Genomic DNA, 11903 nt, shown 5'->3' on the forward strand with positions numbered 1-11903 from the left:
GGGAAGTGGGTTTGTTACTTTTCTCACCATTCATGTCATATTTCTTCTTGTCAAGGAGCTCTTTCTAGATCAGAAGCTTTATGATGAATGAAACCAAGATGGTGGAGTTCATCTTGACTGGATTTTCAGATTTCCCGGATCTGCAGATTCTGCTATTTGTCCTTTTTTTGGTGACCTGCCTGGTCACCCTCACTGGAAATGTCCTGCTAATGACAATTATCAGCCTTCATCGTCATCTTCACATCCCCATGTATTTCTTCCTTTCCATCCTCTCTTTTTCAGAAACTTGCTATACCTTTGCTGTCGTTCCCAAGATGCTGGTAAATCTAATAACAGAAGAAAAGTCCATTTCTTTCACTGGATGTGCTGTTCAGATGTTTTTCTTCCTTGGCTTTGGAGGCACTAACTGTATGCTTCTAACGGCAATGGGGTATGACCGATGTGTGGCTATATGTACACCTTTACATTACAAAGTCCTCATGAACGACAGAGTCTGTAGTCAGCTAGTGGCCTTTGCAACGGTGACTGGCTTCACCTTGTCCCTGACAGTTACCTACTTTATCTTCACATTGCCTTTCTGTGGAGGGAAGGAAATTAATCACTTCTTCTGTGACATGGCTCCCGTCATTCGGGCAGCTTGCACAGAAAATAATGGAATTGAGACCGTAATTTTCATTTTTTGTATCGTGGTTGTGTTTGGCTCATTCTTACTGATTCTTCTCTCGTACATTTTGATCTTCAACACCATCCTCAAGATCCCCTCTACTGAGGGGAAACGTAAAGCCTTTTCCACTTGTGCCTCCCATCTCACTGTGGTGCTTGTGCACTTTGGGTGCGCCTCCATCATTTATTTGAGGCCCAAATCCACCTATTCCCTACAGGAAGACATTCTGATCTCTGTCACTTACACTGTGGTGACTCCCTTGCTGAACCCTGTGGTTTACAGCCTGAGGAACAAGGATGTGCACTTGGCCCTTCGGAAAAGCCTGGGAAGAAAATTGTGCACGTGGGTGAGGTGAAGGATGCTCCTTGAAGTTCTGGTGTGAATGGGCTCTCCCCTCAGGTAGATGGCTGTTCTTGTAGTTTGGCACTGAAAAAGCAGAGTGCACCTCAGTTTGGAGTAATGCTGCATATCAAACTGGATAATCCTATGATAATCCGTGATAGGAGAAACCGCATTGCTGAAAGCTGACCTGCAGCCACCGCTTGCTGCCAGCTATGTTGCTTACTGTTTAGAGCTGGTCAGGGAGCTGCAAAGACCATAGAGATATACTGAAGAGTTAAAGGATTAGCATGGTATCTTCAATGTTTGGACAACTTGGTCTGCAAGAGAGCTGCACGGCATTTATCATCCTTTGTTATCCCCACGTTGGATTTCACTTGAGAGACAGAGATAATTCCTGCACACACAGACTCATAGAAGAAGTTGGACTGGAAGGGACCTCTGGGGGTCACCTGGCCCAGCACCCCATCTCTGAAGCTTTCTGCTCCTTTGCACAACTGCATCATTCTTGCCAGGCCTTGAGTTCACTAGTGCAGTCCTGAAGAACATTCCTTCATTCCTCATTTCGTCCCACACTGTAGAAGGAAGAAGAAGAATGGTCCTGTCTTTACGACCTAGGTGGTTATAGTACCATTCAATGAAGTGTGAGCCTCCTTCAGCCCAGCTGATGATGGCCTGTCCTCCGGGAACAAAGCTCCTGGAGTTTCATCCAGACCTTGGTGTGAGACTGAGGAATGCCTTGCTCATCTGCAGGGTACCAGTTTTGTGAACGCAGGGAAACAGCCTTCCACTCTGTGTCGGTAAGTTAGTCAAAAACTTGAAGCGCGGCCAGAGAAGAGGAAAACAATGACTGTGACTTGCTCTTGCTATTGAGACCACACCTGTTGTCTTGATGGGAAAGAGACAAAGCTGTTGTTATGTCCAGCCAGGGAGTTGACCCGTCTCTGATTCTCCTCCATCAAAAGTATCTGCCCTAGTTACACCACCCAGCAAAACACTGTCATACCTAAAGGGTGGGCCGGCCGCGCATAGCCATGGTAGAGTTTGAGGGAGCAGTAGATCTCTGCAGATGGCTGAGAAGGGAACTGAACCTGACCTAAGTAAAGGGTGAGATCCCAATTTTTATCTAACAGCAATCGGGCAACAAGTGCTACAGCAGCAGCGGTGGCTGTGCCCAATATCTCATGAAGGCAACACCCTGCCAGAGCCTGAACCGAGCGTATGGGCTCACGGTCCTACTCAGTACTTTGGGTAATGGAGCCAGCGGGCTGAGGCTCTGCCTGCCCAAACGGCACAGGGGAGGGCCCCATGGTGCCCGGAGAGGAGCCGCACGAGGTGTCATTAAGTGTTTCAATGATAACAAGTCTGATGGGGCTTCTGCAAGCGGCACGGCTGATTCCCAGTGCCGTTGTTGTGCTGCAACGCAGGCCACAGTGGGGCTTGTTAGAAGTCTTCTTTTGCAAAACATTTACATGTCTGCTGGTGATGATGTTAGGGGCTGTCTGCGCAGGGCCCCCAGGGAATACTTGGTGAAGCCCCCAGGGCCGTGAGCAAAGCCAGTGCAACAAGAGACCATTCCTTGCCAAGACAAGGACAGATGATGACCTCTGCTTTCTCTGCCTTCCTTGGCCATGGGCAGCCAGCACCGCCCTGTCTGCAGCTCTCCCCTTCTGCATTAGCAGAAGGGCGCTCCAGGCTTTACCTGTGACTCCCACCTGCCTACCCACCCAGGGACCCTCAGCAGGCTGGTACCACCCATGTACGGGAGGAACACACCTCATCACTTGCCTGGTGCTCTCTCATGTCCATAATAAATGCCACCCTTCTCCTGTTTGCAGCCACACACACAAATGCTTCTATGCATTTATTTCAATGTCAGCTTGTCGGGAATAAAAGTGTGCTGGTGTTACGCTGAATCCGAAAATGTGTTACTGTGGTTGGGATTGCTAAACTGCAATCAGGATCAAGAAACAAGGGTCACCCTTTTGGAAAAACCAAAACTGCCCCATCTCACGTCTTTATGCATGAAAGGTACAACACAGAGCGGTCTTCCCGGTCACTACCTCTAGCTCTTCCTCTGTCTTGCCCCAGCAAACATGGCACTTTGTTCCCTCCTGCTCTCCCACGTTGCCCCAGAAAATTCTCTCTATAGCGCCAGGATCCCCTTTTGTCCAAAATGTCGAATCTGCAACTCTGAAGCATTCCTGAGCCCTTTTCCTCTCTGCACCCATTTCCTTTCTTCCTTTCCATCCATTTTTTCTCCTTCCACATGCCTTGAAGGCTCTGATAATGCCTGAGGCCATTTACAGCAGGTATGGACGTGCCCCCTCTGAGTCCCTCCGCTCTGCCAAAGCTTGCCTGTGACCACATCCGCCATTCGCAGCTCAGTCCTGCTGTTAAGGGTTCTCCCACAGTGCCCCACAAAGTGGAAACAAACCCTCTCGTTTAGAGATGCCAGCTGCCCCCCGTCATGCCCACGCATGAGAAAGAGTGCTGTTCTTCTCATGTCAGGAAGAATAGGCAGCGACATCTGGAAGACACTGAGTCAACCGGCCCATTGGCAGAGAAATTGTAAGCAGTAAAAAGGCCTGGCCTTGGAAAGTCTCCGAGTCAGCATCCGTTCTCCCCTCCTCCACTGCAATCTTGTCCCATAGCTAGAAAAAATACCTTGTGATTAAACAAACAGGGAATATGGTTATATACAAAAAGAGAAAGCAAATCCTTGTTGGAAAGAAATGGTCAGAGAGAACCTCACCCTTGAAAAATCTGAAAATCCATTTTAAAGACAGAAATTGTAATGCAGTTGTTTAAGACACCTCAGTAGGGGTCAAACTTAAGGACACGCTCTCCTGTATCTCTTTCTTATGCCAGGTTATCTGCTACCACACGCCTCAACACCAGGAAAGGGGAGAACCAAAACACTGGTTATTTCCACTTCTTTTCAGATTTCCAGGGGCGGGCTGTCCTTTTTTGAACTTTGATTGCCCTAACATACTGAAAATATTTTAAATTTCCTAGCATTGCAGTAGGTGACTTTGTAGCATTTGGAGCACTGATTATTACTCAGGAATAGCTGGGATTTTTTTTATAAATGACCCGTAGTGTCAGTATTTATATCAGTATCATTTACATCAGCCACAAGAAGTTTGTGGTGCCACTCAGATCATTTCCTACATGTCTTATGTGTTTATGCACTACATATTGTCTCTGAGGCTTAAAGACAATGGAAGAAGGGTGTACCTTTCTCCTTGTCTCCACTGGAGACCACTTCTGGAATGAGTTAGCAGAACAAGATTGAAATTCCTGCCCTCCCCACCAAGGAAGGGCAAATGTGGAGGTACTGTGGGGCACGTACTCTCTCTCCCGTATTTCCCCTTGGGACAGCATAAGAAAGACAAGAAGAGGTCTCCTTGCTCTTCCAGAAACATTCACAAACACCACTCCTCAGAGCAGGCACCCATGGTTTGGGGGGCAGATGCCTCCTCCACGCAGCTGCTCGCAGCCCAAGTGCAAATGTGCGCTGGAGGATGGAGCTGCCCGTCAGGGCCAGTTGCCCTCCAGGCAGCTTGCTGCCCTCCCTCTCAGCAAGGGCTGTGCTACAGCCTCCATTTGCAGAGCTTGCTGCCTGCGTCCAGCTGCTGCCTTTGGCCAGCCAGGAGACGCTAGCGCAACACACAGCACAAGAGGCCCCATGTCCCACACGGCATTGCAAGAGCTTTTATTGTACCCTTAGACCCCGTAGCTGGATTTGGCAAGAGCCCTGCAGGTGCGGCAGCCCTTGCCGTGCCAGTGTGGGGCAAGAGCTTCTGGTTTCTTCTCACTTGACAGCAGCAGTGGCACGGGCAGGTGGAGCCCTTTGCCTGGGACACCTCTTCGTACTCTTGGTCATCTTCTTTTTGGAGGCTGAGGCCCCGTGCTGGCTTCGGGGACCGGCCCTTCTGCGGCGCCTGCGCACTGCAGCCCCTCGCAGGGACCGCTTGAGCACGGAACACTTTCGCAGCGCCGCCTGCAAGTGCGATGGAGAAATGCGCTTCTGCTTGCTGGTCTTGCAGATCCTGCCAGCCACGTCCATGGTCTCGTGCGTCACCCACTGCAGCACCGCAGCCAGATAGACGGGGGCCCTGGCTCCAAAGCGCTCAGCAAAGTGGCCTCTGCGCAGCTGCCTGTCTATGCGGCTCACAGGGAAGAGCAGCCCGGCGCGCGAGGACCGGGAGAAGCGGCTCTTTTTGGCCTTTGCTGCGCTGCCTTCGGGGGGGCCCCCAGCACATGTCGCTTCCAACTCCCTCTCCTGCTCCGGTGCCGTGCAAACCTCCTCTGCTCCGAACATGCTGCCTGCGTCTGGCCAAGCCTTGTCCTGGCAGGGCGTCCCCACGTGCTCTGGCTCGGACGGGTCCCGCTTTGGCTGAGCCTCTCCGAAGAAGGGCTCCGGCTCAGCCTCTCTCCTGCGCAGGCTCTGGCCCTTTGCTCTCCTGGGCAGCGAGCGGGAGCCAGGGCCCCTCTTGGCTGCCGGGGACTTCCTCTGTGACCTCACCTCTCTGCTTCTGACATCATCCCCGCTGGCTCCGACCCTGTGGGTGATCTCAGGGAGCAGCTCTGCTCCGCAGCTCCGCTCCTGTTTTCCACGACAGAGCCTTTGCCAGCGCTTGGCATGGGGGGAGCCGCTACGAGGCCGAGCGCTCTCCTCTCCTCTGTGTCCTCCTCCTTGCCCTGCGATAGCTTTCCCCTCACCCCTTCCCTCTCCCCTCCAACCCAAACCCACCTTGCCACGCTTGGGGAGAGGGCCTCCTTCCTCGTGTCAGGGGATACCAGAGCCACAGGCTGCCCAGACACGGGCCCCATCAGGTTTTGAAGAGCTCCATGGGTGCAGACTCCACAAGTTCTCTGGGCAACACCCCTGAGCCTTCTCCGGGCTGAACAGCCGCAGGTCTCTCAGCTCTTCCTTCCAACTAAAGCCTATATTTTCCCAAGCCGCCGCCTTCATCTTCCAATGCCTCCTTCCCTTCTCCTTTCCCTTCCCTCTCCGCCTCTGTTGGGCAGGGCAGGGTGGAGGGTGGAGAGTGACCCAGGCAGAAGGAATCCCAAACCAGCACCGACACCTGCTGTGCTGAACAAACACACAGGAACCCGGTGTGTGACTGCCTTGGGCAGGTGTGTCTGGGCAAGGCTGCGGAGGAGAAATGCCTTGAGACCATCTCAAGGACTGACGAGTATCCCTGCCTGCAACACTGTGGCCCCTGTAATTCACCCCAGAGGCAATTCAGGCAATGTGCTTTGCCTGGATTTGTATCCCAAGGTCTCTTCAAGTGCCTTCCATCAAGAGAACTGTGCTTGAGGCATTTACTTTTGATTTCTTCACATTGGCCTTCTGGGATTTTTGTAGCACTATGGGTAGTTTGTCAGATGGCATTGAGGAGTCATTTTTTTCTTGTTCCTACTTTTTTTTTTTTTTTTTACTAAAAATTCCTTCCAACATATCATTTACATACTTTGGAAGTCCACTCTGTGCTCACATTGCCCAAAGTGGTTTCAGACTTTCAACTCAAACAGTAAAGTCAGGTCTTCCCCTCGGCCCTATCTTTCTCCCATGTCTTTTCAAACTGTCCACTGTTAGCTCTTGAACTCCTTGATTCAGGGACAACTTTGTAAGTGCACGTGGGCAGCCTGATGAGATGCAGAGGCTGTGCCTGTGTAAGGGAGGCAGCTGGACTTGCTTTCCCTTTTTCCAGGTTATCTGTAGCAGAGGTGTGGAGGAGATGAACCGTGCTGCTTCATCTAAGAGCAATATGTCACGGACCCAGATCTCTGCCTTTCCTGGTGTTCTGGGAAATGTTGTGAAGTTTTGGAACCACTCTCTGGGATGACGGCAAGATGAATATCCCCTGTGCATGGGCTGTGTCAGAAACAGAGTGTTTTCAAATGCCTGTACCCCTACCAGAATGTACTCAACTTTATATTTGGCTTCTAGCATTAATAGTAAATACTTGTTGCTTTCCAATTTCCCCAGCATTCTTACTATGGATATAATCTGATTTTTACTGCCTCAGTCTGTCTAAGCAGTCACAGATCCAAATTAATATCTATGAACCCTGCTACTTTTGTGGCATTGTTCCTTATACGTACTCCACGAATCGAGGCTCCTGATATTCACGATCTTCTCTCAAACAGCAGGAAATTCTTAACAAAATCGATACTTGAGTGTCAGTATTTTACAAATCCGTTGGATTCAATTTTCCTGGCTTGCTTTAGTATACTGGAAACTGGAAATCTACCTTTAAAATTAATAGCTAATATTCCCAATATCATATGATTGAAAGAGCTTGTTTAAAATACTATACAATTTAGGAGACTTCATATGCAAATACTATTGAAGCCACAACAGAAATTGAAATTTTTTTCTTGAGGTGTTCTGCTCAGAAAGGTCACCTGTCTATTAAATGTATCACTAATTTCGAGTTAGACCCTAGATAAGGGTCTGCAACTTAGCTTTTGCCCCTGTTCTCATGCAACTGAGTCCATTTGTTCATCAAAAAGTAGCTTCTTCAGCCTAATTAGAAAGTGCAAGAGGGAGCCTGTGCTACTTCTCTGTATAAGGAAGCTGGGGCCCAACGACCCCGTCTTGGAGAGTGAAATCCCTTCTAATCTAGGGCACGAGGATTAAAATTTCCCATTTTTCTAAGCATTCTGAAAAAACACATGCCTTAAAAATCTGCTTGCAGAGACAACACAGGGGAAGAGCATTAAGGGTGTTGTGAAATATGAATGGGACGACAGCACCCACAGCAATGGTTTTGAGGAACAAACCTTGTCACAATTCATGCTTGCAAAGTGCCTGTTTGTGGCACAACGACAGGAGGAAACAGCTTCAAGTTGTGCCAGAGGAGGTTTGTATTAGCTAATAGAAAAAAATTCTTCCCTGAAAGTATTGTCAAGCACTGGAACAGGCTGCCCAGGAAAGTGGTTGGGTCACCATCCCTGAAGGTATTTAAAAGACGTGTAGACATGGTGCTTAGGGGCATGGTTTAGTGGTGGATTTGGTAGTGTTAGGTTAACGGTAGGACTCGATGATCTTAAGGGTCTTTTCCAACCCAAATGAATTCTATGATTCTATGACCAGAAGGTGGCAGCAGGTCAACACTGAGACTACCCAGGGTCCCTCCATTTCCTTTATGAGATTCACGGTTGTTTTGCTGTCCTACAAAGGCAAATTTTACTGATTGCAACGCTACAGGCAATTAGAAGGAGGACACAGGCAAAAATAAAATGCTTATCTTAAAAGTTCAATGCCTATTTCATCTTTCATACACTCTTTGTCTTATCTACATATGGATTTTGCACTGATTAGCAATGGAGTAATGTACACTGGTTTAAAAATCAGCACATGAGATTTCATACTACATTCAGTTTCTGTTTGATAATATTCTAGTTAGAAACTTTAGTATCCTAAGCTTACTATATTATTATACTGTACCATAGTGTAATTTTAAAATCATTAAGAATAAGTATAGGATGCGTTTTTATGTATAAAATCCCGCTGGTTTAGTTGCTATGTCACAAAACATGTATTTTCTAGTAAACACTGCTTTTCAAGTGTGTTGCTCACAGGTCCTCTACATATTAGCTTTTTATAGTTGGGATCCAAAGCAATGAAAAGTTATCCACGTGTGCCCTATGTATTTTTCTGAGGCAAATACTGCATTAAACTGCAGATCATTGTAACAGAAATCTTGAGTTTGGAATAAATGGCATCTGAATGGAAATACGTATGAAGAGGCATTTGAATAAAGAACGGAACAAGAGATAAAGACATGGCATGCCTTAATTGGTGCAGAAGGTTGTCATTTGAATAACCAGAGAACAGGGACTGCAGCAATTTAAAGCCATAAAGATAAGGTGACAAAGAGCTGAAAAACAGGATTGCAGCTATAAAATACTCAAGTAAGAAAATAAAGAACACTGAGACTCAGGATTTTTGCCTCAGACTTGCAAGGGGCAAGAGAGGATATTCAGACAAAAGATGCCGGTAAATCTCTACTCATGAAAGGTGCAAAAGGTACAACCAAAGTTCAGTTAATAATAATTAACAATGATTGCCAATCGAGACACATGATGAGAACTCAGCAGCTGCTGACAGCTCTCCTCTGCAGCACTATTATACCTTCCCAGATTACTTGGATAATCATGTCTCGGCACTTGTGAATATGACTGAATGAGTAAGTGAAATCCATGGCAGAAGAAGCGTGAGTGAAATCAGTTTTGCTTAAAACAAAAATCACCTTCCCCTTCCAGAAGGGTTCACATTGAGCCTTCCTACAAAAACTGTTGTAGAGAACATAGCATTTTTTTTCATGTCTAGGAAACTAGGAACCAAGCATAAAAATTTAATGGACAATTTTTACCCCATAAGTTTCTCCTGTTTTCTTTGTTTTGTTTTGTTTTGTTTTTTTTTTTTCCATTTGAACCTACACCACTACAAGGACTTACATTTTAAAAAGCTACTTGCCAATATGCAGGTTTATAAATTAAAATGGATTTTTCCTGCAAGAGAACTGAGGATAACCTAGTGCTTCTATCTTCACTCTCTTCATTTTACCTATTTTCTCCTTCATGTCTCTGTGCTTCAGTGCCCAAAATTCCATGAAGTCAAGGAAAACCAAATGTAAATAACAGGAAAAATCTCCTCAAAGCAAAGGTTTACTCAACTATACAATTGTCTTCTGTGTGAAAATAGTGCAAGACCCAGCCTCAAAGGCAGTGCAAAGTATTGAAAACTATGGGAGAATAAATTCCCTAGTCTGTTCGAGCTGTGGGAGAAGACAAGCAAGGACACCAGATAATATGGTGAATTTCATTGATAGTTTCTACAGTTTCTTCTGAGAGAAAACATGGCCTCAGACTTTGTATTGTCTTCCTCCTACATAGAGCTGTGCAGATGATGTGACTAATAGTTCAGTGGACAAAACGTAGATCCTGCAATGGGATCATGATATCATCCCAACAAAACATCAAGTCACCTGGAATTGGTTGTTACATTTAACAGACTTCTTCAAAATAGGTGCTATTAAGTAATCTGTGTTGGAAAAATCTCCCCACTGCATAACCCAGGAGTCAAGAGCTGGAAAGTGGACACACATATAAAAAGGTGCTTAATCTCAACAGCCAAATTTCTACTGGGGACTCACACCTGAAGGATGCCATTCCATGACCAGTTTAAGCCACTAAAAGCGGTTGCCGCTGCTCCATGTGTGCCACCACAAGCATTTACAAAGCTACAAAACAAACTGGGTGCTGTACTGGTGAACTGATCCAACCTAGAACTAGCCTACAAGACTTCATTCTACCCTAGATTGCTCCATCTGGCTAACTGCAGGGCTTATGCAAATACACAAGCAGGCACAGGAGGAGGACGTGGGATCAGTTCTGGCCGCAGTGCTCACAGAAACTCCATGTAACTTGCTACCCTAGGTTTCATTTCACTAGAAACTCTTTAATTCTTGAGGGCTAAAATAATGTGATAGAAGAGTAAAGTGTATGTCTGGGGTGCAGCAGACATTCAGCTATGCAGACATAGCTGAAACAAGCAGCCAGGAAAGAACAACATACTACTATAAAGCAAACCACTGAACAAAGATGGATGCACATTTGGAAGTATAAATTTGGGGTTTCATGAAAAATAGTCAGAATACTCAAGGAATAACAAAGCATCATTCCCTTTGGGTTAATATCTTTTCCCTCTGTTCCAGAGCCACCTGCTCTCTGTAAGTATTTGGCTTCTCCTTCAGTACTGAGCACATCTGTGTCTGGTGTATATGCAGAATGGTCTTACAGCAAAATTCTGAATTGTTAATGGCACAATCCTATTGCAGATCCCCAAAACAACACAGTATTTGGAGACTGAAATAAGAAAGCTCATTAATCTTTTGGAGATTTTCCCTGTCTCCATGAAAACTGGAAGTTCATTAGAGAGCACGTGCCTATGTGCATGTGCACAGAGATGCGCTGACTTGAACACTTGCAGCAGAAAAGGAATTTTGCATCAAGTCCAAAAGAGCTTTTTCCACCCCTGAAAGAAATGTTAAAAAAAGTTAGCACTTGACCTCTACATTTTTTTTATTTTGTTTTATTTAAAATCATGATCCCAGCTAATTCTAATTGGTATAAAACATGCACTATCATGCACATACATGCACATATGTGGCTTTTTTTTTTTTTTTTTTCCATCTGAAAATGAAAAAAGCAGCATTGAAGCCCAGAATCAGCCTCTGAAATTCAGGGGAAGTGTGTCTTGGTCACCTTTCCAAATTCCTCAACCCACAGTAATACTGCAAGACAGGCCCATTTGATTTGTCTACGGAAACCAAATGCCCCTGATACTCCTTTCAGCCTAAACCATTGGCAGCATTCAGTGTTTGACTGCCAAGAGATGCCTGGAGCAATCCAGAGCAGGACAAGCCCAGTTCTGCCTCAACATTTCCTGAGAACAGCTGCTTCAGATGGTAGCAGTACATGCATGTCCCCTGCCAAGATTTTCACAATAACATTCAGAAAGTAGACACCAAGGACAGCAGTTTCTTGAATACTATAATGACTGAGACGCCCAACTCCAATTTCAAAGAAATCCACGTCACTTACAAGTATCCTTGCTAAAAGTCTGTCAGAATCTTAAAACTGGGACAGTTGCTAGATAATTGCCATATATGCTTATTTAATGCTCTTTAAATGAATGGTCTCATTTTCAAATAGGAAGAATACCCAGAGGTTGGAAAAGTTGGAAAACAATATTTTCCTTTTGTCTTAGGGGCAGGGGAGGAAGGGAGAAGGTCAATAATGGTAGACAAAAGTCAATAATAATGAAATTTTCCATCCACTTAGCACCAAGACAAAAACTCCACTTAGTCTGATC

At 46.1% G+C, this 11903-nt stretch overlaps 2 protein-coding genes across 2 annotated transcripts; one reads left to right on the forward strand and one right to left on the reverse strand.

Moving 5' to 3' along the window:
- Positions 1-98: 98 nt before the first annotated feature.
- Positions 99-1019, forward strand: LOC309671583 (olfactory receptor 10R2-like; the record flags this gene model as incomplete). Its single annotated transcript, XM_082482856.1, has 1 exon — positions 99-1019. The coding sequence occupies one exon, from the start codon at positions 99-101 to the stop codon at positions 1017-1019; it is 921 nt and encodes a 306-aa protein (XP_082338982.1).
- Positions 1020-4820: 3801 nt separating this feature from the next.
- On the reverse strand, positions 4821-5330 carry LOC309683707 (histone H2A-like; the record flags this gene model as incomplete). Its single annotated transcript, XM_082498029.1, has 1 exon — positions 4821-5330. One exon carries the CDS (start codon positions 5328-5330, stop codon positions 4821-4823), a length of 510 nt encoding a protein of 169 aa, XP_082354155.1.
- Positions 5331-11903: the final 6573 nt, after the last annotated feature.

Source organism: Vanellus vanellus, assembly GCF_965231255.1.
Source record: "Vanellus vanellus genome assembly, chromosome: 1".
NCBI lineage: Eukaryota > Metazoa > Chordata > Aves > Charadriiformes > Charadriidae > Vanellus > Vanellus vanellus.